This window comes from Mesoplodon densirostris, chromosome 6 (genome assembly GCF_025265405.1).
Source record: "Mesoplodon densirostris isolate mMesDen1 chromosome 6, mMesDen1 primary haplotype, whole genome shotgun sequence".
NCBI classification, from domain to species: domain Eukaryota; kingdom Metazoa; phylum Chordata; class Mammalia; order Artiodactyla; family Ziphiidae; genus Mesoplodon; species Mesoplodon densirostris.
In genome coordinates this window covers 22,605,595-22,629,401 of record NC_082666.1, presented here as the reverse complement: position 1 = coordinate 22,629,401, position 23,807 = coordinate 22,605,595, and the positions used below count along the sequence as shown (strand labels likewise).

At 37.7% G+C, this 23,807-nt stretch overlaps 1 protein-coding gene across 1 annotated transcript in view; it reads right to left on the bottom strand.

Moving 5' to 3' along the window:
* MELK (maternal embryonic leucine zipper kinase) overlaps positions 1–23,807 on the bottom strand; it is an 81,284-nt gene that overhangs the window by 5,570 nt on the left and 51,907 nt on the right. Inside the window, exons 11-16 of the mRNA XM_060100708.1 lie at positions 23,435–23,521; positions 16,618–16,746; positions 13,070–13,192; positions 5,382–5,613; positions 4,266–4,362; positions 2,805–2,973 (exon numbers count right to left, since the gene is read on the bottom strand). Coding sequence (XP_059956691.1) covers positions 2,805–2,973; positions 4,266–4,362; positions 5,382–5,613; positions 13,070–13,192; positions 16,618–16,746; positions 23,435–23,521 — 837 coding nt within the window. The remainder of the gene's footprint in view (positions 1–2,804; positions 2,974–4,265; positions 4,363–5,381; positions 5,614–13,069; positions 13,193–16,617; positions 16,747–23,434; positions 23,522–23,807) is intronic.

Sequence of the window (23,807 nt, the reverse complement as noted above, 5' to 3'; positions counted from 1 at the left end):
TTTTTAATATATGCAGATTATTGCATGTCAATTATACCTCTATAAATCTGCTTTTAAAATGCATCATATAAAGAAAGTACCAGATAAATAACAGTGCAGATGATATGCTGATATGCCAACATGAAGGTGACTGTCAAATGACTAGAGTTCAGGAACTTCAGCTTCAAGTTATAAAAGGAACAAGTGGCACAGCTATGACAGGCCCCCCTGTCTCTTGGCCTCCAATCCAGGACTTTTTCACCAAATTAGATTGGCTTTTTCAAGATAATAACAAACTGAACACTTTCAAATCACAATTCAAGTGATTCCTTTGTAAAATAAAGAAATAATCCTATTTTATCTATTTAAATTTCAGACTTTTATAGATTGCTTCCTAAAAGAGGGCTTAACTACATATGATTCGCTACCTTAAAAAATTAAGGTGTTCTTTGTACCACCTTTTTTTCCTTTTGGTCGCACCGTGTAGCATGCTAGATCTTAGTTCCTTAACCAGGGATCAAACCCGTGCTCCCTGCAGTGGAAGCACAGAGTCTTAACCACTTAACAGCCAAGGAAGTCCCTTTGTACCATCCTTTTAACTTTTCTGTAAGTTTATAATTTTTTAATTTAAGAACTAGGTGTGGACTTCTCTGGTGGCTCAGTGGTTAAGCATCCACCTGCCAATGTAGGGGACACAGGTTCAAGCCCTGGTCCAGGAAGATACCACATGCTGCAGAGCAACTAAGCCCGTGTGCCAAAACTACTGAGCCTATGTTCTAGAGCCCGTGAGCCACAACTACTGAGCCCACGTGCTGCAACTACTGAAGCCCACGCACCTAGAGCCTGTGCTCCACAACAAAGAGAAGCCACTGCAATGAGAAGCCTGTGCACCACAACGAAGAGTAGCCCCCGCTCTCACAACTGGAGAAAAAGCCCGCACGCAGCAACAAAGACCCAATGCAGCCATAAATAAATAAATAAATAAAAGAAAAGAAAAGAACTAGGTGGAAAATGAGGATAATCTCCTAAAGTAAGTCTTTCAGTTCTGAAAAACTTAAAACATTATAAAGGGTTAAAGATCCAAAGTTAGATAAAGCTTCAGATCTTAGGTGTGTGCTAATTACAACTGTGGTTCTGCTACATTGGGGTTAAAATGCTCAACAATGATAATAATAATGATACTTGACACTGGAACACCTTATATGTAGAAAGCATTTCATATGCAATATAGCATCTTATACAGTCTCATTTATTTATCCCAGCTCTGTGAAGCTGCCAGGATAGACACTGTCTCCAGTTTTAACAAATAAAAAAATTGAGATAGTCAGAGATAAAATGACTTATCCAAGCTACACTGTATGAAGCTGAGGCTACAACCCAGGCTTCTCATTCCCAATCTTGTGATTTTTCTCCTACATCCTGGAAGTACTGGGAAATATCTAGAAAGCCAACTAATATCACAGCAGTTCCTACTGAAAAATGCATTCAAGTTCCAAATAATTTACATTGGTGAACATTTTTAGAATATCATCTATTAGTATTTGATAACCACTGAGCTTCTCAATAATGTATATAATTGGACAAGTTTCCTTAATTTTTATTTAATATTTTCAGAGAAATGACACCATGATTTTCATAATCCCAACATCAGGGTATGAAATACCTCACAACTGTCTCCAACTAGAGAACTCTTAGAATAAAAAGATAAAATATGCCTAATAAACAGCCATATGCAACATAAAACTCCAGTGCATTATGTAAGTTCAACAAGGTAGCAAATACTAATGGAGAAGTCCTATCTTCTCTCACTTTAAGACAGGACATAAATGGGATCTCAGAACATTCTCCCCTGAAGCACCCTTCCACCCAGCAGCTCAGCATTTTTCTTCCTCCAAACCTGCCTAGATTTGCTCAAAATGAGACTCTCAGTGCAAAATCTAAACACAGACCCAGTCCCCAAATCATGGGGAACACCACCATCTGCTCTTCCCTCCTCTGGGCCCCACACCTCTTGGAACATGTTTTTATTACAGCAGTAAGCCCCATGGATCAGAGCAACATCCCTGCCTGTTTTCACTGCCACTCTATGAGTTCCTCAAAGACATGAGCTGTCTCTTATTCTTCCCTTCACCTCTTACTTCCCCCAAACAAAAATGTCATTCATTAGTTGTTTGAGTGAACGCTCAGAGAGAATCCAAGAGAGTAAGAAGTACTTTATATCTACTAATCACTTCTTTTTCTTTTCCTATCCCCACCAAATATACTGTCCACACCACTGACACATTAAACATGCTCTAAAAACATAATAGGTCTGTCAAGTAAGGTCCAAACGTCTTAGCCAGCCTATTTTCCTGACCTGTTGCTATTTTCCTCACACACACCACACTCAAAGTTCAAATTAACTTCCCATGCATTCAGATATTTCGTGAGGGCCTACAAAGGTACCCATGTGTCAGGGACTCTCCTATGTACCAGAGATAGGACAACTGACCTCAAGCCCCCATCCTTAAGGCAGTTCCTTATATATGCCCCATGCTTCCCCACCTCCTCTTTTGCCTCTGTGCTTAATCCCCCTACGTGAACTTTAATATTTGAATTTTAGTTATTTGCTCCTCCAAAGGAGCAACTGTATCTAATTTACCTCTGCATTCTCAAAGCCCACTGCATAGTAACATGTATATTTTAGGTGCTCAAAAAATATGTATTAAATAAATTAAAAATACTAATCAATTCATTCATTCAGTACTTTCCTTTAAAAAAAAAAAAAGTAGTTCAGTTAGCAGTCAGCTTCTAAAATCCATATTAAAGAATTCCAGTCCACTTACCTTTAGTCTTCTTGGCCCATCTTTGGCCGAGCCCTTCCTTTTGCTCCTGGTAAGCACAGTGATAACCTTATCCAACCCCTTCTCAAGGCTCCCAAACACTTTGGTTCCTTTTCTTTTTGGAGTATCCTCTACATGTACTTGGTTAAGGTTGAGTTCCACTGAGCGACACCTTAAAAAAAAAAAACAATGAACCCATGAGTAAGAGTTGGACTTCCTGCCTGTTGGGTCCCTCACAGAGGTACATTTGTCCTGGCTGTTAGGTGCACCTCATTCAGGTATGCCTGGCCAAGCCATCTTACTCTTCCTCAGGGAGCACAAAAGCCATCTTCCACTGAAATGTAGCCATCAACTTTCCCCCAAGTCAACTATCAAAACTATTTTTCCCCTACCTTTTTTTTAGTGTCAAATATATAGAAAAGTTGAACAAAAAGTATAATAACCATCCATATATCCTTCTAGAGTCAACAACTGTTAATATTTTGCCACATTTGCTTTCTCTACATATATATAATAAATACATTAAAAATATGTACATCAAAGTAATCCATCTGAAGATATCACAACCCTTGGGACTTCCCTGGTGATCCAGTGGGCAAGACTATGTGCTCCCAATGCAGGAGGCCTGGGTTCAATCCTTGGTCGGGGAACTAGATCCCACATGCATGCGGCAACTAAGAGTTCGCCTGCTGCAACTAAGAGTCTGCGTGCCACAGCTAAGAGTCCACACACCGCAACTAAGAGTCCGCATGCCGCAACTAAAAGACCCCACACGCCGCAACTAAAGATCCTGCATGCCGCAGCAAAGATCCTGCATGCTGCAACTAAGACCTGGCACAGAATGAATGAATGAATGAATATTTTTAAAAAAAAAGATATCACAACCTTTTACTCTGAAACACTTCAGCATACATCGCCAGTGAATAAGGACATCTTCCTACATAACCACAATATCATTATGATATCAAGAAAATTAATAAAAATGCCATGGCATCTAATATCTAGTTCACATTCTAATTCTCCCAATTATCCTCAAAATGGAGCCTGCTCAAAAAAAAATAGCTATAAAAGATAATGAAAGGTCACCTATGCTGCAGACCTGTTTGTACAAGAGGAATGGGCTTTACCTGAAGCACCCTTTAGGATCTTTAATATTTGAGTGACTGCTGTTTGTTACTGGATGTCTATACTCCACTGGCAGAAGTGTAGGGAAAGATGGGCCTCAGCACAGGAACTGTATTTTAAGTTAAGGTGCCAGTCGTACTGCTGATGAGTCTCACAATTCCACCCTGAGAAAGGCAGTGGCAACAGCCTCAGTAATGACCACAGACCACGTTCATACAGACATTCCTATAGTCCCTGACAGAATCTACATGATGGTTTACCTTAAGTGGGTTTATCATATATGAAAAAAGGAAATCTGGTTACATATACTAAACAAACTATACAAAACTGAACACTTACCGCCTCTCAGGGCTAATGACACCTGTTATTAACTTCTCTGTTCCTGCTGAATTTACTGGCATTTTAACTGGGGTCTCTTTCAGGCACTGGTTTCTAGCTATTAGAAAAACAACAAACACAAACCATATGTAGCTGACATGCTATAGTTTCAAATTTTCCATCTATAATGCATATATCACCGCATTTATTGGCTCAGAAATATTGTAATCACTTGCCCAGTGATGTTAAGGCTCTAATCCTTTAAAGAAATGTTTCCAGATGATTTATAATAAAAACAAAATCATTTTGCCTTACATGTGTGGCTCTTCTTTTTCTTCACTGTAAAACTGAGGCCATGCTTATGATTTTATCACAAATATCATATGAAAAATCTAAATAGATCACATAAATAATATTTCATGATTACTGATTCTCCTTTCTATAAATAAAAGTCAATCTGTATTTATGCCTTTAATGAATATACTACTGAGAGGTGTTAATTCAATTCATAGCCCTTTCAACTCCTATCAGGCAAAGAGAATAGTCCCCTGTGAAAGCTGACAAAAGTTATTAAAGAGATTGTAAGCTTTGGTTATTTTTATATTCCCTATTCCCAAATTTGGTGTTTTATTCTAGTAGGGTATTTGTATACCAGATAGTTTGTGACAAACCTGCATTAACAAATCTGGTAACTACTCATTAGTTAACTTTTTGTTCATGATCTAAAAGTACACCAATGAGAGATAATAATATTCACTTCAAAATAAATATAAGATTACAAGCTTTTAAAAACAGATCGGGGGTTTTGTTTCGTTTGACCATACAGCATTACTCTCTATGACCATACAGCATTACTCTCACTGGTTCCATAAGAACAAGAAAATAAAATTAATCAACAATATCTATCAAAACAGTTTTCATCTTTGTATACTGAGAGTATACAAAAAATCTGAAGGTGATTAATATGCTTTCATTTCAACTAATGCAAATAACATATGCTTAAAAAGCAGCTTGGCTTCTCCTAGCAATTCCTGAGAGCATTGCTAGCCATTTCTGACCTGCTATATGTTTATTTAGCATAATAAGAAGAAGGAATTTCAAGATGTTTTACCACTGCTTAATCTACACAGCAAATACCTTTTGAGGGTGTACTGTAATGATTTGGTGTAGTGAGTATTTCTCTTTTATGCTGGTTCTTATTAACTGGAGTTTTTGGCTCAGGAAATGAAAAGCACTCATCATTCTTCACAGCAGACTTAGGAGTATATACATTCTCTTTGTTCTTTAATTTATTGGCAGATGCTGTGCATAATACTGGAGTTAATGATTTAGATTCCAGACCATTTGACTCCGTCCAATGCTTGGCAAACTGGAAAAGAAAAGTTACTGGATAAAGCACACTGAAGAAGAAACGTCAATTTCTTTACAACATGCCTTAATCATTTGCAAATTACCTTGCACCATTTTTATTAAAATGAAACACTATCAAAAGGATATTATAGGGCCTCCCTGGTGGCGCAGTGGTTGAGAGTCCGCCTGCCGATGCAGGGGATGCGGGTTCGTGCCCCGGTCTGGGAGGATCCCATATGCCGCGGAGCGGCTGGGCCCATGAGCCATGGCCGCTGGGCCTGCGCGTCCGGAGCCTGTGCTCCGCAACGGGAGGGGCCACAACAGTGAGAGACCCGCATACCGCAAAAAGAAAAAAAAAAGAAAAAAAAAAAAAAAAAGGATATTATGGGCAATACCAGGAAATTTGAAAATGTATATTCAGTTCTCTTTAGTACATGTAGATCACTTTAGGCTGTTCTATTGACAGGTAATTTTCAACATGTTTTGGGCCATATTTAATCAAACATACCCAGATTCTAGGCAATTGAGGATGGGCACATATAAATCCCTAAGAATTGCTTCCCATACCTGGACTGCCAGTTTGTCTCTAATATGTAACAAGAAATAAAAGTTTAGTCAATGACCGGCTCAGAAAAACCATGTTAAAATACTCTAACAGAAATGTTGGATAGAAAATATACTTTAATCCTTTAAAATTTATGGTCGAGCTTGCAAAAAAGATAGGAAAATCCTCAGAGGCCAAACTAAAAATAGGAGCAGGAATTCAGAGATGTAATCAAGGCTGAAACTGTCCGCTGCCCTAAGGGCATCTACCTACTCTCTCATATAATCTACAGTAGGAGTAGATTAGACTCACGCACAGTGCTAAATTAGAGCCAAAGCTCCCATGTAAAGCCAGGAGGGGCTATAACTAAAATGAAAGGGTGAATTAAATATAAACCTGCCCTGCAAAGGACTCGGTAAGAAAACTTGTCTGTCCTGGCCATGGCTCTGGAGCAGAAAAGAGAGTTTCCTTTAATAAGTTTTAAGTTGCCACAGGACAGTCTTCACAAAGGTTTGGAGTCCAAATTCATACTACCTGCATGATCCCCAGAACTTTCAAGCCTAGAATTTGATTTAAAGTAGTCCTAGTCCTAAACTGGTTGTGTTCCAGGAACGTGACATGACAGAAGCAAACACAATTCCTAGCTGAAAGAAAAGCTTCAATCCAACACAACCCAAGACCTCAACCCTTAATCCAAGCTTCGAAGAATTCGCACAGAGTTCCAAGAAAAATGAGCCTATTAAAAAAAAAAATGCGGGCTTCCCTGGTGGCACAGTGGTTGAGAGTCCGCCTGCCGATGCAGGGGACACGGATTCGTGCCCCGGTCCAGGAAGATCCCACATGCCGCAGAGCGGCTAGGCCCGTGAGCCATGGCCGCTGAGCCGGCACGTCTGGAGCCTGTGCTCCACAACGGGAGAAGCCACAACAGTGAGAGGCCTGCGTACCAAAAAAAAAAAAGCCAAAAGACACAAACACCATGAGCAAAAGTCAGCAGAAAAAAATAAACAAAAGGGGCCTCCCTGGTGGCGCAGTGGTTAAGAGTCCGCCTGCCGATGCAGGGGATACGGGTTCGTGCCCCGGTCTGGGAGGATCCCATGTGCCGCGGAGCGGCTGGGCCCGTGAGCCATGGCCGCTGGGCCTGCGCATCCGGAGCCTGTGCTCCGCAACGGGAGAGGCCACAACAGTGAGAGGCCCACATACCGCAAAAAGAAAAAAAAAAAAAAAAAAAATAAACAAAAGGATCAGACCCATAAAGATGTCAGATACTGAAATTACCAAGTAGAGAATATAAATATGTTCATATGTTTAAAATAATAAAAGAAATTGAAAACATGAAGAGGAATGTTAAAGCAGTTTTGAAAAAGAATAAAAATCTCTAGAAATAAAAAACATAATGATAAAAATGAAAAATTCAATAGACATGTCAAATAACAGATTAGATAGAAATGAAAAAAAGAATGTGAATGTGAAATAAATCTGAAATGATCTAGAATGCAGGCCAGAGAGAAAGATATGAGATATATGAAAGAGAGTTTAAAATAAATGGAAAATGAAATTTAATGGTCTAACATATGCCTATTCTAAGTTCCAGAGATAGATAATAAAGACGATGAAAAAGCAGCAATTATTCAAGGAATTTTCCAAAATTGATTAAAGATACAAATCCTCAAATACAGGAAACACAATGAATCATAAACAAGATAAATAAAAAGAAATCCATATCTGTATTTACTAGGCTGTACAACTCTAGAGGACACTACCCACAGAGACAGTAACCCTAACAGTGAGACTGCAGAACACCAAAAACAAAGAGAAAATCCTAAAAAGAGCCAGGGAGAAGACTAACTAGAAAGGAACCTGACTGACAGAGATTTCTCAATGGTAACAACAGAAGCAAGAAGAGAGTGGAATAATATCTTCAAACTGCAGAGCGTAAAATAACTGATAAACTAGAAATCAATACAGAAGGAAACTACATTCCAAAAATGAAAGTGAAATAAAGACAATTTTAGCCAATTTAGAAAGAGTGTTTGCCATCAACTGTGACTTCCACTAAAGGAATTTTTAAAGGATGTACTCCAGGAAGAAGAAAATAATTTTAGAATGAAGGTTTGAGAGATAAGAAGGGTAAGTAAACAAAAGAAAATGTGAGTCAATCAAATAAATACTGATAGTATACATTCTAAAAATAATATGTAATTTATGAAGTTAAAAATGTATAGAGCTAAAAACAAATTGTACCACAGTTATGCAAGATGTAACTACTGGGGCTTCCCTGGTGGCTCCGTGGTTAAGAATCTGCCTGCCAATGCAGGGCACACGGGTTCGAGCCCTGGTCCAGGAAGATCCCACATGCCGCAGAACAACTAAGCCCATGCACCACAACTACTGAGCCTGTGCTCTAGAACCCGCGAGCCACAACTACTGAGCCCACGTGCCACAACTACTGAAGCCCACGCGCCTAGAGCCTGTGCTCTGCAACAAGAGAAGCCACTGCAATGAGAAGCCCACGCACTGCAACAAAGAGTAGCCCCCGCTCACCTCAATTAGAGAAAGCCCATGCACAGCAACGAAGACCCAACGCAGCCAAAAAATAAATACATTTTTCAAAAAAAAAAGATGTAACTAGTGGAGAAAAATGAGTGAAAGGTCCAAGAGACCTCCGTTTACTACTTTTGTAACTTTCTGTGAATATATAAAGATTTCAGAACGGAAAGCTAAAAAAAATAGATAGCTAAAATACTGACATATCAATAGTATTTAGTAATCTAAGAGAGGGTGATCAGAGATTAGTGTTCTAAGGATTTCATATGTTTAGAAGAAAAGTAAAGATACAGATTAACTTTTTATTTGGTTAAGTTAAATAGCATGTTAACAGATTAAATATTAAAATAAAATAGAAACCAATGGAATGAAGGGAAAAATTGACATAAGAAACAAGAAATATAGGAAAAAAATACAGAAAAAGTGGGACAAATAGAAAGCAGAAAATAAGACGGCAGATACACAATAAGAACATTAGTAACCAAAATAAATGTAAATTTGGTAAGCTCTCACTTGAAAGACAAAGATTTTCAGTTTGCATACCAAATCTAGCTATATGTTGTTTTTTAAGAGATATACCTAGGGGGAGTGGAGGAGGGATGGATTGGGAGTTTGGGATTAGTAGATGTAAACTATTATATATAGAATGGATAAACAACAAGATCCTACTGTATAGCACAGGGAACTATATTCAATATCCTGTGATAAACCATAATGGAAAAGAATCTGAAAAAGAATGTGTGTAGGTATAACTGAATCACTTTGCTGTACAGCAGAAATTAACACAACATTGTAAATCAACTATACTTCAAAAAAGTCATTTAAAATCTTTAAAAAAAAGAGATACCTAAAATATAAGGGCATGAAAGGTTGAAAATAAAAAGATAAAAAAATATAAACCAAGCAAATAACAACCAAAAAAAATCAATACAGCTATCTTAATATCAGAGAAACAAATAGACTTCACGGAGAAACACATAACTAGTAATAAAGAGGATCACTATAAATGATAAAAGGTTCAATTCACCAGAATAAAAATTCTAAACTTGTATGCTAATTATATACCTTCATACATATATATATGAAGCAAAAATAGAACTACAAGAAGAAAATGACAAACTACCATCCCATTAGAAGATTTTTAACATATCCCACTCTCAAGCAGATAAGTTTACGGGTCAAGCAGACAAAATATTAGTACGGACGTAGAAGATTTAACAACAGAATTTAATAAGATTGGTCTAATAGAAAAATAAAGGCAGAAAATAACAAAATGGAAACTAAAATATAATAGAATCAATAAGGCCAGAAGTTGGTTCTTTGAAAAGACTAATAAAATTGACAAAACTCTGGTAAGACTGATCCAAAAAATGAAAGAGCTGCAATAAACAAATACACTTCAGCAATGAAAAGGGGGACATAAACACAGATACTACAGATATTAACAAGATCATAATATCCTCCTGTTGATTTTATGCCAAAACATTTTTTAAAACTTGTACGAAATGGACACTAGAAAAACAAAATTCACCAAACTGATGAAAAGAAATTGAAATACTGCGTAGTCCTATAAACACAAAAGAAATTGAATCAGTAGTTGACTAGTTTCTCACAGAAACATTCCAGGCCCAGATAGTTACATAATAAGTTCTATCATACATTCAAGGAAAATATAATTAATAGCTCTTAAAAACCATTCCAGAGGGCTTCCCTGGTGGCGCAGTGATTGACAGCCCGCCTGCCGGTGCAGGGAACACAGGTTCCGTGCCCCGGTCCAGGAGGATCCCACATGCCGTGGAACGGCTGGGCCTGTGAGCCATGGCCGCTGAGCCTGGGCGTCCGGAGCCTGTGCTCCGCAATGGGAGAGGCCACAACAGTGAGAGGCCCGCATACTGCAAAAAAAAAAAAAAAAAAAAAATCCAGAGAATAAAAAAGAAAGAATATGTCCCAAGTCATTTTCAAAGACTAGTTATAATCTTAATGTCAATCAGATATGATTAATATAAGATGGGATGGGCAATCTTAATGCCAATCAGATATGATTAATATAAGATGGGATGGGATGCAAAAACTGGAGAAGAAAGCCTTTCACTCTTTATTCAGCTGTTCCATATTGTTTGAATTTTTTACAAGATGAATGTATCTATGTATTACTTATGTATCAATAATAATAAAATTAAAGTTTTCAAAAGAAAAAAAATCATATAAGAAAGAAGATAACAGGCCAATCTTATATAAGAACATAGACGCAAAAAAACTAAACAAAATGTTAGTAAACTAAACCCAGCAATGTATAAAAAAGATAGTAATACATCATGACAAACTGGGCTTATCTAAAGAATGCAAGATTGGTTTAACATCAAATCTATTAATATAACATATACTACATTAACAAATGGAAAGAACAAAACCAGATGATTATCTCAACAGATGAATTCTATCTAACCTTTTTTCTGCAACAAAGATTCATAATTTTTAAACAAATCTTAGCAAACCAGGACTAGATGAAAAAAAGGTCTTAATCTGAAAAATATGGGGTCGGGGGGCACAGAGGGGAGAGAGGGAAAAGAAGGATAAGGGAAAGGAGAACAGGGAGGGGGAAGGGGAAAGGGGAGGGAAAAAGAGAGAACAAACATCATATTGAATGATAAAATATTAGAAGCATCATTCTACAATTGGGAAGAACAGAAGAATGCTTACTATACTGCTAGGACTACTAAGTGCAGTAATAAAAAGATATTAAAGGCATAAGAACTGGAAAGGAAGTAACAAAACTGTCATCCATAGATGATATAATTTTCTACAACACTCAAAAGGATATACAGGGCTTCCCTGGTGGCACAGTGGTTGAGAGCCCGCCTGCTGATGCAGGGGACACAGGTTCGTGCCCCGGTCCGGGAAGATCCCACATGCCGCGAAGCAGCTGGGCCCCGTGAGCCATGGCCGCTGGGCCTGCGCGTCCAGAGCCTGTGCTCCGCAGTGGGAGAGGCCACAACAGTGAGAGGCCCGCATACCACAAAAAAAAAAAAAAAAAAAAGTGATTTTAAAAAACCTACCATTCCCAATAGCAATAAAAAACAAAAGTACTCAGGAATAAATCTAGTAAAAGATATGTAAGATCATTTTAGAGAAATTTATAAAATTTTATTGAAAGCAATGAACTAAAACCTAATAAATAGAGAGGTATACTGTGTTTACAGATAGGGGGATTTGAGGATATAGACTTCAATTTTTCCCAGGTTGAATCCTAGAGTCAATGTAACTTCAATTTTTAAGTGTATGTAAAATGTATCAAAATGATTCTAAAATGTATATGGAAATGCAAAGGAGCAAGAATAGACATTCTTAAAGAAGAAGAAGATGGGAGCAAATTGGCCATCCAGATACAAGAAATATTATAAAACTAAAGAAATAAGACACATGGTATTTGTACAAATAAACCAATAAAACAAAATATTTCTCAGAAGCAGACACACTTATATATCAACTTGATATATGACAGAAGTGCCACTGTAGATCAGTGCAGAAAGACTGGACTTGTCAATGGTGCTGGCACAGCTGATTATAAAAGGGAAAAATTGATTCCCTACCTCATACCATACAAGAGAATTAATTCTCCACAGACTAAAGACTTAATGTGAAAGGAAAAGCTTTAAAACTTTTAGAGCAAGATATGTGAATGCATTTATGACTTCTGTAAAATGATTTCTTTTAAAATACACAAAAATTATAAACCATAAAGGAAAATACTGACAACTTGTAACATTAAAATTAATGACTTCTGCCATCAAAGTAAAAAGACAAGTGACAAACTCAGACAATATACCTGCAACACACAACCAACAAAGGATTAAAATTAAAATTAAATTAAGAACTTCCTCAATACCACCAAGAAAAAAGAAACAATCCAACAGAAACATAGGCAAAGTACACAAAAAAAGCCATTTCATAAAACAGGAAAAACCATTGGCTGATTAATATATGAAAAGATACATAAATAACCAGAAAAGTACAAATTAAAACCACAGTGAGATATCACTTTACACTCACCAGATTAGAAAATATTAAATAACAAAAAATATCAAGTATTGATAAGTTTGTGAAGCAAGAGGGACATGTAAATTATACCTCATTTTTTAAAGAGGAGGGGAGGGAAGGGAAGGAAAAAAGAGTGGTGAAATGCTCCAAAATGGAATCTTGGCTTTCTCCAACTTAGAAATAATTGGCTTCCCTTTCATTTATATTCCAACAATCTCCCATTAATATTTTCAATGGCTTAGGAATTCATTAAATTTGCAAGCACAAACTAGATCTTATGTTAGAGCCTATATATTTTTTATAATTGAGATAACATATTCTACTTTAAACAGTAATAAAAATAACCAACCTGTGGTGTTTGTGGAGTAGCCACACCTGTTGATGAAATATCTTCACACCATTCATAGTCTATTAATCCAGCCACATAATTTTCATCACTGGTGATCACATCTTCTAGACTCAGATTCTTTGGCTATTCAAAATAGAAGAACTCAGAAACAACACCACCATGATTCAATTTTAAAAGAGTATATTGCAGGCACAGGGCAAGGCCCTTGAAGCAGAAACAAATGAGAGACAGTAGACTGAAGGAGATCACCACCCAAAACAGGAAGTCAAAATTTTTTAATTCAAATTATTAGATAGGAGAATCTCTGACTCTCAAACAAGATGCCTTGGAACATTCTTATGTTATATGGGAATCTACTTAGCATATCATTATCAGATAATCACTGTAACACCAGACAAATAACTCTTTTGCAAATCTATAAATAAGAAGCTCTCTGACAAAGTAGAAGATGGAAGGGACTCTGAAATACAGGTTTCTTGGTTGCAAGAACATACTGAGTAGCTTGCAATTTCTACTAGGAATAAATTAGACTTATGAAAGATCTCCTGGAGACAGGCTATTTGGGGTCCTATGCTAATAATACCACCAGTCATTCCCCCTCAAAAAACTAGAAGTACACTAGATATACCCTAAATTCTAAGACTATGGAGTATAGTTGGATTTTTTATTTTTCACTCCTTTCCTTTCCTTCAATATCTAGTTAGCCTGGCCAAGCAACTGTACTTGAATTTCTTACATTCCATCCTTTCTTTTCTAATTTTCTGATTCAAGGACAAATCTTCTCATACCTGAACTATTCAAATGGACAACATGGTCCCTGCCACCAATCTTCCCACCCTCACAACCAGGGGTGACAGAGTTCTCCAGGGTTGTCAATTACCATCAACTAGAACTAGCTACATGGAGTGCTAGGCTGAGAAAAATACTAAAGCTAAGTCTATGCCCAGTGGGCAAAAGCACAGTGTCATATGAATGAAGGCTGTCAGGGTACTGCAGTAGAGAATAAAGGCACATAAACATCCCTGACTGAACAATTCTATATACAACTGGATGAACTATGAAAATCAGTCATGTTGGTGACATGTCATGTCTTGCTCAAAAACCCAGTTTCCCATTACTTACAGCATAAAGTGTAACCCTCTGACCTGGCATTTCAAGGTTCCCTACAATCTAGCTCTCAGCTACCCTTCTAGATCACCCATTCACTCTCTTCCTCTTCTACTTTTCCCCCTTGAACTCTTTATTTTAACCAAACAAATCTAGTCACTGTCAAAAGAATACATCGAGCACATTTAGGTGCCTGAGTTTTTGCTAATTCCATTTATCTTGACCTGAATTCTGTGCTCCTTCTTTTGTATTTTTCTAAACTTAAATATGGATCCAGTTCAGATCACCCGTGGTGACCACTCTCACCCTCTAAAGCCCCTACCGCACACCTCTAGCGCTTAGCTGGCACCCGCCATCTACTACGATGTAGTATTATCTATACGTATATCTTGCCTCAACTTAACTGTTAGACAGCAAGCACTACCCTTTATACAGATTTGTTTCCCCAGAGCTAGCATGGGGCTTGAAAATGCTAATGATGGTTATGATACGTGGTCTTTTGTTATTCTCAGATCAGATTGTATTATTGTTTCACTGAAAGTGGCATCTATTGATTAACCGTTCAGAATTACTTACTTTCTTATAAACAACACTCCAGAGAAAAAAGAGTGATTCTATCAAGGAGGAGAGCACAAAGAGACTATATACCTTGCTTCAAGCCTTAGTGAGTTGCATAAAGACCAGAAAAAAAACCCCAAAATTTGATTTCTACTTCATTGCTTGTCATTAAAATATCTCTTTATTGGCTATAAAAATTGGCTCAATAATATAAATGCCCAAATGATTAAATTATTAGGTAAATAAATACTCATTAGATGGAAGATAAGAGTAAATATCTTCCCAGATCCTTTCTACTTGGATACTCTATGACTCACATATGCAGATGAATTGAGACCACGCCAATCCAGATATAAGAAAATCTAATGGCTTAGGAAAATGTCTAAGACCTTTTAAACTAGGGTCTTAAACCTTAACTAGGGTGTCATAAACCTTAAAATTTAGCTGAGGTTTATTCTAAGTATGGAGGTATCTAATATCTTTCTGAAATTACCTTGATCAGAAGCAAAGTTTATGTTTTTGTGTCCCCTTAGACCCAAAGGTATTGACTCGGGTGTGAGACTTTAAAGGGTTTGCCCTGTGAGCAGGATGAGGGATAGGATGATTCACGGAGTCCATGGGTAAAAGATCTGCCTGGGCATGGGATATTCACCAGCCCAGTACAACTCTCTAAGAACAGATTAGAAAAACAACCCAGCAATAAGATTATCTCACTTCAGAGATTTCTTTGCACAACAGCCCCTTACACTAACACTTTTGGTTCTTAATTTGGTCAAAAGACCAACTACGGAGAGAAGGGAGACAAGTTAGGTCTGGCAGGGACAAAAGACCCACTGTATCTGCAGCACATGATTGAAGAGAAGTCTAAATTGAGTTGTTAAAGGAAATGCCGGCGGGGGCGGGCCGGGGGCATTCAGCGTTCAAAAAAAGATTATGAAAGAGGTGGCATTTGAACATTTTTTAAAAATAGAGTTTTGAGATCTAAAGAAAAAAGTATCACCTCACACACATAATCATTTCTGCTATACTGGATTCTATGAAGAGGGCCAACTCCTTCTCTCTGAGAATGACAAAAGTACAGTTTCCTAATGTTAAAACCATTTAAACTGCAACTTGAATTAATGGAGGGAAGATTATATTACAAAGCTCCACACCTATCTGGCAAAGTATTTGGAAGGTGGAATTTTAAGGCATGGGAGATACAAAGAATCACACAGAAAACAGACACTAATTTGAGCACTTAGGAATGACATGGTGCTTCCAAATATGTAAGGCTTCTCCACCATTCTAAATGTTCATGACAAAGGAAAATGAGACAAAGACAACAAAATAGAAAAAAATAATTTGGTTATAACTCATACAAGGAATTTGAGTTGCATGAGCTACAGCTGCTGCTCAAAACAAACAACCTAAACCCTTAATATAAGTGAGTACCAAAATATTCACTGAAATACTTCATGTTATATAAAGTATAATATGTCCTACAATTTACATAAATTATATAAACAAGCATACTAAAAACAGACTGGAAAGATACAATAAAATATAAACTATTTTGTCTATAGGTGGTAGTAGCTTTATAGGTAAATTCTATTTTCCTTTAGCTTATCTATGGCTTAAAATTATTCTACATCAGGAGTTACTTTTGTGGAAAAAAGGGGAGGGAGAAATTTTTTTTTAATGCCACGTAGACATGCAAAATTCTAGTGTTCACATTCAGAATTTCCCATTTTCCTCATCAAAAATATTTAAATCATAAAAACGTCTTGCTTGTGGGCCCCTGACACCAGCAAAGTTAACTTCCCTGGCATGTATCCACTTACGAACAAGGTGGGCACATGGCAAGAGAAGAAGGCACTCACACAAAAGCTTCTGACATTCACCTTGATGTTTGTGACTGCAGTCGAGCTGGCTTGTCCACAGGAAGAAAGAAGCCTTAAACGAACTGGTTTTCCCCGAGCCTTCTTGGCCAGGAGTAGAAGGTAAGTAGCTGTGAGGTGATCATACTGCCACTGGAGGAAAAGAAAATCAAATTGTTTAGAAGATTAAACTTGCTTTTTGAAATAATGTTTTATTTTAAACTAATTTTTTCCTCAATGTAACAAACATTCAGAATTTAGACTTTTTTTTTGGCTTTAAAGCATATAATGAAAGACAGCAATCCCCTACCCCACTCCCACACACACACAATTTCCACTCCCTAAAAGGTACCTTTGGCTGTTTTTTCTATATTTCTAAATTAATTGCTTATACAGCTTTAATTTTTTTCAGCTTCGGATATTATCTCTAGATATCTTACTATAGAAAATAAGAACTTAGCTCTACTACAACTCCTTCCTTCCCCCGAACAAATTTCCCTGCATCCTCCTACTATAGTTTTATAATTTCTAGTTAAATCAACATTTACATTATTATGATTATATAAATAGTATTTTCAACTAAGTAAAGGCAATAATCAAAATATTTAATTGGTACCCTGACCCCAGTGAATCAAAACAGAGGCCAAAATATGAGTAGGTCCCTGGGAAACCCCTGCCATGCCAATTATTAACCTTTTAATTGCTGGATATGAGGCAGGACCGGAGGGAGGTACCAGGCCTAAGGGAGGTAACAGGGCAACAGGGAGGGCACTCAATGTAGTAGTTATTTACCAATCAGTATACAAATATTCTAGTATCTTAATAATCTGTATGGCCGTACTGGTTGAATATCAGCCCTGCAACCAAACCACACAGGGTGCTATCCTTGCACTTTCTTCTTTTGAAACTTTTTCTTGAAGTTAAAAACAAAAAAGAAGCAGTCATCTTATTAACTCAACTCCACACTCTCCAACACTCTTCACCTCCTCCCAACATGTTCACAACACATCAGTTAATCTGTCTCCTCCTCTGCCTCATTTTGGAGACATTCCACCTGATGTCTGCATTCTGTGCTCCACTCTAAGCTGGCTTCTTTCTCAGCCTGCAACTCAAATGTCAGTTGAGGGGTTCCCTTCACTTCTATCCTACAATATACCCCTTGGTTTCCTAGATCCTACCTGTTCCTATCTCTTCATTTACTTTCTTGTTTTGGTGGAACATTTCCTCCAACAACTTCCTGAGTGTGGATGAAGAGGAGGTAAATTTTTTGAGATCTTGCATGTCTGATAAATGACTGTATGCTATCCACACGCTTGACTCTGGTTTGACTGAGTATGGAATTTCAGGCTGACAATAATTTCCACAGCTTTGAAGGCACCGTCCCATGGTCTTCTAGCTTCTAGTACAGTTATCGAAAAATCTAAAGTCTTTCTGATTCCCAAGCCTTTGTGTATGACCTTTTGTTTCTTGTCTCTAGAAACTTTTTGGATCTCCTTTCCCCACTAGTTTTCTGAAATTTCACTAAAACAGGCCTTTGTGTGAATCTATTTTCATCCATTTTGCCAAACCCTAGTTAAGTCCTTTCATTCTTAGAAACTCATACCTTTCAGTTCTGGAATATTTCTTCTTGTACTATTTCTGTGATGGTTTCCTTCCCTTTCTTCTTCTCTGTTTTATCTTCCTGCAACTTCTATTATGTCTATGTTGGACCTTTCTTACCCCTTCTCTTTTCCTTGTGCATCTCTTTGTCTTTAGGTTCTACTTTTGAAAGATTTCACATTACCTTCATTTTCAAACATTTCTACTGAGCTTTTCATTTCTGTAGTCATATTTTAAATCTTCAAGAGTATCTCTTAAAATGTTATTTTAGTCATCTTATTCCTATTTCAAAAAAGAAATAGCTTCTCTTATCTCAGAGAATATTAATTATTGTTTCTTAGCTATTTTCTTCCACTCCCTGCATTATCTGTTTTTTCTGAGCATCTCTGCTTTTTCTTCCTTCTCTCCCACCACCCCATTTGTTTCGATCTTTGACTTTCATGTTAGAGGCCATCCTCAAAGGCCTGGTGATCTTTGGCTGTCTGTCTCTATTTGAAAGCAAAGAGTATACTACACAGCTACTTAAGACTCTTGTGTAGTTTAGGCCTGCTCATTACCTTATGGGCTTCTCTCTAAGGTGAACAGACAGGAACCTGAACTCCCAACCATTGGTATAGTAGGTCTTTTCTCTTGGCTTTTCCCTAGAGATGAGTCTCCCAATATTTTCCCCAACCCCACTGCAATTAGGATAAAATCCTGATCCCAGCATTCTCAGAGTTGAATAGGGAAGAGAGTTAGAGGCAGTGGTTCACTGTTCAGTAAGAGGAATGTGTGTGTCAATGCATCCATTTCAGAATGGCTCATCACCCCCACCTGAGCTGCATCTGGTACAAGAGTGCCTCTTGTTCAATGTCTCCAGTCTTCTGCTGGGGTGGAGAAGACGTGGCTATCATACAGCACAAGGTAAACAGAGGGACCTAGCAATCTAACTGCTCCTAATACAGACTTTCAACCAATTTTCCTGCTTCCACCCTGCTCACTTCCCTGACTCCAGAGGTTCCTAGGACCTCTGATTCCTGAGTCTTTCTGGAGCTCCAGGGCTCTAATCAATTTGCTTACTGCCTTTTCCCACTGCAGGCACTTTGTTTTCAGCTTTCTCCAAAATGCTAGGTCAGCTGCCACTTAGCCATTTTGTAACTTCTAAAACTTTACTGACATTTCTTTTGTCTCCTCTTTTCTTCTCTTCATTGTGAATTGTTTGTCTTTTTACTCCTTTATCGTTATTTTAGTGAGGTTTTAGGAAGTGTTGGATGTAAACATGTCTGTTCAATCTACGTGAATAACTGAAAGTTTCTAAACAATGTACTTAAGACTTTGAGACTCTCTGCCATGCAAAAGTGTTAAATTTTAATGCTAAATAATATTTTGTGCTATGTACCTCACAAAGTACACGATCCAAAGAGGTCTACTATCACCTCTGATTTTATTAATAAATTTTATCTGCTAACATTTTAGATGGCCACAATCATAGTATATGCTTTGAAATTTACATAATGGATCTATCAATCCAGTGGAAGAAGTATAACACTGTGATAAATTATCATAGAATGTTGCCTTTAATCCAGAAAGGTTGGGGGAAAGGAAGGACGGAAAAGGTTTCATGGAGAAGGTACTTGGAAACTAGGTGAAAACTATATAGTTATAATCACTCTCTACTTTCCAGAAGCTACGTTAAAGGTTTTTTCTGCACCTCCCACATCCATGGTCTCATGTGTGATAGCTGCCTTCCTGAAAGAGATGCCATAAACTGACTAGAGACAATTGCTCAGAAACAAGTTGCCACTTGCTTGTCAACAATGGCATAACCCAGGCATTGTAAACAATACGTGGAGGGTGCTAAGAGTTTTAGGTGGAGTTTTCTAAACAGGCCTCAGAGTTTTATAATCCTGGAAACTCTACTTCCCTAGGCAAAAAAGCATCCTTTTAATAACTTTTTTGCCATAGCCACTTCATACTACTTATTACAATAAGATGCACAGGGGAGTTCTATGTTTAATAACAGATAAATCAACACATTAGTTATGCTTTTCAGGTGATGTCAATCCCCAAGTCTAATGCAACCAATGTCTCCCTTATCTTTTAGGCAGCTCCCTCTTTTGAAAGTCAAATGTCTGAAAGTAAAGCAATAGGTTTACCTGTTATAAAGAAGGTTCCATTTCTAGAAAACAAAAAACATTTTAAAATCCCCAGTTACTGTTCAGGCAAGCCAAATGTTAAAGGACTGCCCGGGCACCTGGGCTGAGGAGAGGCAGCTACTGGAACAGAGCGTTTGAGAAATTGAGGAGTGGCCCACCATCCTTCTCCTGACCTTGCTCCCGAGGCCCTCAGTCTTTAAACTTCCGCCACCAGAACACATGGGTGTTTGCACTGCAGGGGTGAGAGGAAAGGATCTGTCTTGGTCTGTAGGTTCTCGTGTGCACATGCAACCCTCAGCGAAGCCAGATAGATAACTGGCTGCTCCACAATCCAGAGCCACCACGGCTGGAAGATCGGGGAAAGTAAGGAAAGCTATGAAGTGGAAGCTCTAGCACCACAGGAGGAAATCTCAACAGGACTATGAGATGTGGCTCAAGATCATGATACATGAGAGACTCTCACTTCCACGTTCAAAAAGCAGTTTAAGAATGCTCATGTATATAATATAAAAGTGGTAGTTCCATGAGTTGAATGTTTGGGAATAATACTGTTTCTCTCTCTTTACACAAGGATCAGCAGCACCATACCCAGCATGGAGCACAAGAAACTGATCTCTGTCCTGTCTAGCCAGCACCTAGAGCTCCCAAGATGCCAGAAAAAAAAATGTAACAGACCACGGCTGATCTCAAACCTGGTTTTCCCAAGGCTCTTTAAACTGGAAAGTACCTAGAACCAATGTGAATTCTCTGAGACCACCCAGACCAGGATTTTTCAACTTCAACACTATTTGATAGTTGACGTGGATAATTCTTTGTGGTGAGTGGCTATTCTCTAGGATATTTAGCAGCATCCCTGGCCTCTACCCACTAGATGCCATTAGTATATACACACGCCCCCATTGTGACAACCAAAAATGTCCCCTGAGGGGCAAAATCACTCCAAGTTGAGAACCACTGACTTAGACCAATGCTTCACAAGCTTTAATGTATAGATGAATCACTTAGGGTTTATTAGGATGCAGATTCTGATTCAGCAGGTCTGAGGTGGGACGTAGATTCTGCATTTCTAACAAGCACAAAGTGATGCTTATGCTGCTGATTCTAGATCACACTTTGAAGAGCAAGAATCTAGAGTAATACTTCTCAACTCCTGGCTACACACTGCAATCATTTGGAAAGGTTTTAAAAATTGTGATGCTTATGCCATACCCCAGACCAATGAAATAGTAATCTCTGGGGTGGGATTTAGGCATCAGGATTGAAGTTCCTAGGTGATTACAATGTTCAGGCAAAGTTAAGAAGATATTGTCTACTCATCCCTAGGACTGGAAAATAAGTATAAACAGGCATTTAAGAATGAGGGAAGGGCTTCCCTGGTGGCGCAGTGGTTGAGAGTCCGCCTGCCAACGCAGGGGACGCAGGTTCGTGCACCGGTCTGGGAAGATCCCACATGCCGTGGAGCGGCTAGACCCGTGAGCCATGGCCGCTGAGCCTGTGCGTCCAGAGCCTGTGCTCCACAACAGGAGAGGCCACAACAGTGAGAGGCCCACGTACCGCAAAAAAAAAAAAAAAAAAAAAAAGAATGAGGGAAAAGTACACAAGAAGAAAAACTATTACTTTCCTCACACATTCTTGATGTTGGTCATGCCTAGCTTTCAGGATAACTGAGATCTTTAAAGAGATGTAACACCAGAAAACAATCTCTATCATGCCTCATTATTTTGTTTTCTTTATCAGAAGTAAGAAGACAATTCCCATTTCCATTTCACTTTTAAGTTTGAAAATTATATGTAGACACCACATAAAGGATACTATTTTAAAGACTTTTTTTTTTCCTAATGATTCTTGAAATTCTGAGTATGTTACTTTTAAGATTCAGATTTTAAAAGTTTGTGAATCTCATACTAATTTTTTTCTGGATAAAATGACATGATACGTGGGACTTGCTTTGAAATACCCTAGCTAAAAAGGGCAGATGGAGGGTAGTGTTGGAATATAGATAAAATTGGCAAAATGTTAATAACTGTTAAAACTGGATGATGAGTACATGGAAAACCATTGTTATTATACTAGTCTCTCTACTTTTGTAGGTGTTTGAAAATTTCTATAATAAAAATTTAAAAAGAAATTTTTTGAATCCAAAATATAGTTTTCTATTAAAGAGCATTCCAAAGAAAAGGTCATGTAATTTTTTTTTAACTTGTTTACATGAAAACTTTGAATTTTCATTGTAAAATACTAAGGACCTGACATATCTGGCAGCAGTTCCCAATTCTTACCATCGTGTTTCATTCCATGAAAAAGTAAATTATCATTCTGTTTTCCAGACATGTTCTGTTTGTCTGGAATTGTCATTCAAAAGACATACTATGTCATTCAAAAGAATTCCTTCATATCTCCTCCTCACTGAAGAAAACTGTGGCTTAGTAAAGTTTGGTTAGTTTTAAAAAAAATTGCTTAAGGCCTTTACCTTTCAAGTTAGAAAAGAGAAAAAAACAAATACAATTCATAGGTGATGAGAGACATAGCACTGAACCAGGAGCCATGTTGGCTGCGATCCCTGCCCATCGTGTTAGACTGTACTCAGAGACAGCTGTGAGTGCCTCTATCTCTAGAAAAAAACCACATGTGTGATCTAGAGATTAAGCATCTGAAAGAGCTAAAATGATCCAATACCAGAAATCATGATGATGATTTCATTTGGTTCATAAGGTTGGGGGTGATGCGATGCTACAAGGCTGCTTTCAGGTAAAATGAAAACTGCTTTGTGTTTACCTCATTTCTACAACAGAATCACAGTTCCATGTTAGAGAATTTAAAGCAGTCAAAATTGAAACTCTGTCAATTCTCTGGACTCATTTGTTCTGTTTCTTAAAAGTTTTTTTTCCATTGTCTCTTTGATCAATCTCATTTTTAAAGAGTATATCCACCAGACATCAGAAAGAGTTGAGTGGAAAACACACATAAACATAAAATAAGTGCAATATTTACACCCATGATAAAATCATAGGTCTGAAAAATGCTATACTATTTTTAATGTACTGATAAAATAAAAAACAATGATGAAACAAAAGATATTACTCTCAAATTCATGCTGTATTTCTTACCAGTGAAATTAAATCCTCCATTGTTTGTCTGTTGTTTCTGTGATATACAGAAAGTTCCGTTACACAATCTTCATCAAGGTGAAAAAGCTACAAAAAAATTTTATCAACTTTATTAACAAAAAATTACAAAATATTTATGGTTTTGAAATTTTAAAATTACCATAATTACCTGGTAAAATCAAACACCAACATGTAAAAACAACATGAGTTTGTCAAACTCTTGGGTAAGAATAAACATTCTCGGGCTTCCCTGGTGGCGCAGTGGTTAAGAATCCACCTGCCAATGCAGGGGACATGGGTTCAAGCCCTGGTCCGGGAAGATCCCACATGCCACGGAGCAACTAAGCCTGTGCGCCACAACTACTGAGCCTGC